Source organism: Egretta garzetta, unplaced genomic scaffold, assembly GCF_000687185.1.
Source record: "Egretta garzetta isolate BGI_Z169 unplaced genomic scaffold, ASM68718v1 scaffold769, whole genome shotgun sequence".
NCBI classification, from domain to species: Eukaryota; Metazoa; Chordata; class Aves; order Pelecaniformes; family Ardeidae; genus Egretta; species Egretta garzetta.
Window position 1 is genome coordinate 539,457 of NW_009260831.1, and position 5,280 is coordinate 544,736.

Below are 5,280 nucleotides of genomic sequence, written 5' to 3' on the forward strand. Positions count from 1 at the left end.
TCGTTTCTGTGCCGCAGTCCAAAAATTTAGGCCTTATTCATTTTAATTAGGCTACAGGTTAATATCAGAATGAGCATTAATTGTAATAATTCTCTTTTTCCTTGTTTGGAAAAATCCTGCAGATGAAAGAAAGAGATACAACTTTAATACGCACTGCAAATCATTATACAGATACTGGCTACTGTTAATATTAAATTTTGGCTACTAGAAGTTACTTAGAGACCGACATTGGGACGGTATCGGCATGCTACGCAAAACGCTTGCAGTGACACACAACAAGGCACATCTTAAAACAAACAAAATATATTCTAAAGAATCATAGCAAGTGTGCATGCATTCAATAATGCATCTTCTCCATAGAAATAAGTAGGATGTGACAGAAGTTGTTTATTTCAATTTATTATTGAACAATGCCTCAAGAAGTATCGAAAGCCGCCTGCAGATTTATTGTAATAGCTCATCATGGTAATTGTATGAATAAATTTCTCAGCTGGACATTCAATCATTTTGTCTTTGATAGAAATACAAAAACAGGATAGAAATTCATTCTATATTAGTAATCCTCATACAGAAGCAGAGCAAATCAAATCATTCAGATACTCGATTCTGTAATTCCACCTACAATGTTATATTCATCTTCTGGCACTAGTAGGGATAAGTATGAAAGCATGCGGGATTTGTTTGGTAAAAGCCTATTGTGTTCATATAAAGGTACATTAAAACTTTTCTTTGCAACTACCCCCATGAAAAAAAAAAAAAAAAAGCAGAGTTGTTGGAGAATGCTGTGCTCTTTCAAGATGTTGTCTACAGCTTCTGAGCTCATGCCCTGTTAAATTCTGTACACTTGTAATGTATCTCAAGCCTTTAAAGTTTCTGTACGTATTATTGGTTTCATCCTTGTGAAGTCTTGTATGACTTTTCCAGAAAGTTACAGCTTGATAAGTAATACCCCAAACTGTACATGAACTACATTTATCTCCTGCTTTATAATAATAATAACCTAACACTTGGATGTTATCCTAGAGACACTGAAACCAGGGAGACTTTTCTATTGAATTTGCCACGGCAAGTGTTTCACCCATTCCCAAAAAAAAGTAGAATTCTCTCCAATCTTTTTCTTTGGCTTCCCAGAGTGCTCACCAGGAACATTTGGTTATGGCTGCAAACAACTATGTGAGTGCATGAATAATGCCACATGCGACCACGTCACAGGTACTTGCTACTGCAGTCCAGGCTTCAAAGGAATCCGATGTGATCAAGGTACAGTGAAATTCTACGTGCTCTTTCAAGATGTTGTCTACAGCTTCTGAGCTCATGCCCTGTTAAATTCTGTACACTTGTAATGTATCTCAAGCCTTTAAAGTTTCTGTACGTATTATTGGTTTCATCCTTGTGAAGTCTTGTATGACTTTTCCAGAAAGTTACAGCTTGATAAGTAATACCCCAAACTGTACATGAACTACATTTATCTCCTGCTTTATAATAATAATAACCTAACACTTGGATGTTATCCTAGAGACACTGAAACCAGGGAGACTTTTCTATTGAATTTGCCACGGCAAGTGTTTCACCCATTCCCAAAAAAAAGTAGAATTCTCTCCAATCTTTTTCTTTGGCTTCCCAGAGTGCTCACCAGGAACATTTGGTTATGGCTGCAAACAACTATGTGAGTGCATGAATAATGCCACATGCGACCACGTCACAGGTACTTGCTACTGCAGTCCAGGCTTCAAAGGAATCCGATGTGATCAAGGTACAGTGAAATTCTACCTGTAAAATATCTCTCTCTCTCTCTTTTTCTCTCTCTCCCCCTCCAATGATGTACTTGCTTTAAAAAAATAGTATTTCAAAAATGAAATGCACGATTCAATTTACAGTGTGTTATGAATTACTTTTAACAGCGGCTCTTATGATGGAAGAATTAAACCCCTATACTAAAATTAGCCCTGCTCTTGGATCAGAGAGGCACTCAGTGGGAGCAATCATTGGAATTATTATTCTCCTTCTAATTATTATGGCCTTGCTGGCACTGTTTGTATGGTATCGACGGAAACAGAAGGAGAAGGGCCATGACATGCCAAGTGTATCTTATACTCCAGCCATGAGGATGACTAATACAGATTATTCACTTTCTGGTAAGGGTCTTTTTATGTTAATCAAATATAGACTCATATTCCTGTATGTTGGGGAAATATAAGCTTCTGTGATGTATAACATGAGTTATTGAGCCTCAAAAACAATGACACTTCTGTTCTTCCCCTGAATATCATGATCTTGTAACGCTTAGCAGGGACAGGAAAGCAAATACAACTTAAAACTGATTTAAGCTGCTTTATACATGGAAGTTTACTTAACACGATACAGGATATACCTAGGCAAGAAGTATGCCGCATGGAATACATCAACTTCACTTTTTTAAATTGGCTGCATTCCTGTTGCAGTGCAGAGAAGCTTTCCCTTTGCGACACCTTCAGAAGACAACTTTTTTTTGCTTGAGGAATGGGATTGACTGGGTCAATCATGAGGTTTCATTTTTGTCTGTGTTGCAGTTTGTGATTTGAGGCGCCCTATTCGTTGTCACTTTCTTCTGTGTGCAGACCAATCCCCATCGTCTAGACAGCTGGTGTGAATTTTCTTCCCAGGAGCTGATGGAAGTGGGAAGAGGAAGGTTCTTTAAGATCAAAAAAAAAAGTCTGAGATCACATTCCTTGCTTCTTTCCATAGTCTGCTACTGCTGTAGAGGACAGCTTTTCTTGACAGATTGGCTAAACTTTGGAGGATGTGATCTCCTTTTTAACGCTTTCTTCTTCATTCCTTTATGGCCAATACCAGATAGCATGCCAGACAGGAGATGGCATTGCTTCCTTGTTTCCTCTGATCTGTCTCTGGTGGGGATCTCCTCAGTCTTTGCTGCCCTCTGCGCTTTGTTTCTTCACTTCCCTTTAAATGGCTGAAACTGTAAGCCCAAGTAAATACAAGCTCCTGAAACAGGCAGAGCTTGGCCTAGCAGCTCTGCTTTCCCAGGCATGCGTTGCCTTTTTCTTTCTGCTTTCTAGTCTAAATGCACGGAGCCCAGCCACTTGTTGCTGGCTCTGCCTTGGCTTCTGTGCTGTCTCGGGGTGGCATGGCTGGAAGCTTTGTTCTGGAATTCCCTGCCCAGGATGCACCTGGAAGGAGCCTCTCCCTCCAAGCCAACGATATTAATGCCTGGCTACAGCTGGGACTTAATCAAGGAGCTTCTTTCTGTCATGGCACCATGACTTCAGCCCTCATATCATGCAATGCAATGGTCCTCGTAGCAGTTGCCTGCAATGGCATGTCACACATCAGGGGCTACGGGCTGAACACCATTGCCTAAACTCATGTTTAGACCACTCAGGCCTGTCCTAGAGCATTGCTTCTTCTGATAGCTACAAGATGGGGAAGAAAAATTAGCCTTGGACTTCCTCCCATTGCCTCTTATTTTTGAATTTTAGCTTTGCAGGCTCTTGGTTAAGCTGCCCATTTGGGTAAGAAATGTATGAAAGTGTTGCCAGAGAGGGCTCATCTGAGCCTTGGCTAGTTACCAGCACAATTTGGCCTGAGTTTGTCATTTCAACATCGTTTGAAGAGCCAGACCATGAACATGCAAAAGACAACTGTGGCACATCTCAACAGCAGTGAGGCTCCGAGTGCCGAGACAGCAGATCACAGCCGCTGGCATGGCACAATGTTCTGAACTTTTCAGCCATCCATTTCTTTCATCTTGGCACTTCATCCATTTCTTTGCAAAGCATGCTACACCTCATTTATTTCTATGCTTTTCTAGTTAATATACATGTAACCCAGCATGCTTAAGAGGCACAACTTACAAATTTCAAAATAAGGAGAGGAATATTGCTGAGGTTGGGAGTTCTTGACTGGAGTAATTGAGCTTCTCCTTTGAGACAAGGGAACAAAAATCCCTTGGTTGTTTTTTCTCCATATTTTATCATGAATGGAGACTTCCCAATCGACCTGATGACATCCCAGTCTGACACTCTGCAAGAAGTCTGAAAAAAAGCTAATGCTGAGAAAGGATACTCTCATCCTTCGGAGTTAACATAGACAGATGACTTTCCTCCTCAGCCACAGAGAAAAAGCTATTATTTTTGAAGATGTTGGTAGCCCAGGACTGTCCTTACAGGTTATGTCTTTATGGGCATTGCATCTCCCTATACACTGTTGTTCACATCCCTTTTAGGTGCAGCCACCTACCCCAGAGCTCCTGATGCTACAGATAATTAAGTACTTGAGGAAAAAAAATATTTGGAGGATGGCTGAATTCCTGGATACATCATAAATATCTGAGGGATCACATCCTTCAGCCGCACTGAACCTGGGGTCCCTTCTGGTCCTTGGGCAATGACAGTGAATTGAATTCTTGCCTTTGTGGCATTGCTGCTCTGTGTCAGCTCAGCTTATAAAAAAAACCTGAAGTGCCAGGTCCTTGCAATCCCGAACAGCACCAGGTCAGTGGTGTTGTATGGGCTTCTCCAGAAAGAAATTGGATGATGTTCATCTCAGTCAGTGATGGCGATGCAGAGACTGGGCCTTTTCTTTCTTCTTTCTTCCTTTGTGCAGTCCTTGTAGCAATCTAAATTTTATCACTCAAGAAGCCACAGCTGAGTGGGGTCAGCCATCGCTTTCTGGAGGTCACAAGAACAGTTTTCTTCCTGCCTCCCCCTTGAAAAACTCTGCTATCTGAGCTTGCAGAGGAAGACCAGGAAGTTAGAAACCACACTGCTCCATCTTCATCTCATTATAAATTGTCTGCAGGTATCAGCATTGTTTCAAGTTTTGGTCTTTTTTTTAGAAGGGCATTTAAAATTTCTAGACAAGGGCTTCTGAAAGCTGCCTGCCAAATTCTGTCTTCCAGTGCGTTTTAAAAGCTTTCTCCCCATCAGTAACCTTCCCAGCTTTGGCCTTGCCAATCCTGTTTTCAGCCCTTTGCTTCCATAAAGCAGAAAGACAGCAAAGGTGCTGATGTGCATCCTCCCCAGCAGAAAATGGGGAGACGGATACTGAGACAAGATCACAAATAAGAAATAGAGACTCATAGCATGGTTTGATGGCAAGAAAACACCATGTGCATACGAGTGCGTGCATGCATTTGTGCGTTGCAGAGGATGCTGAAGGACAGTAGCAGTATTACATAGAGGTGACAGGGATTTCAACCTTCACCTGGAGTTTTGCATGTGGATTAAGGGCAGAATACTATGCAGATGTACTTGTGCAATGAATATAATCCTACAGAAACCC

At 41.3% G+C, this 5,280-nt stretch overlaps 1 protein-coding gene across 1 annotated transcript in view; it reads left to right on the top strand.

Moving 5' to 3' along the window:
* Positions 1 to 5,280, top strand: part of MEGF11 (multiple EGF like domains 11) — a 192,980-nt gene that overhangs the window by 175,398 nt on the left and 12,302 nt on the right. The window contains exons 16-17 of the mRNA XM_035902339.1: positions 1,132 to 1,260; positions 1,902 to 2,135. Of these exons, the coding sequence (XP_035758232.1) occupies positions 1,132 to 1,260; positions 1,902 to 2,135 (363 nt within the window). The remainder of the gene's footprint in view (positions 1 to 1,131; positions 1,261 to 1,901; positions 2,136 to 5,280) is intronic.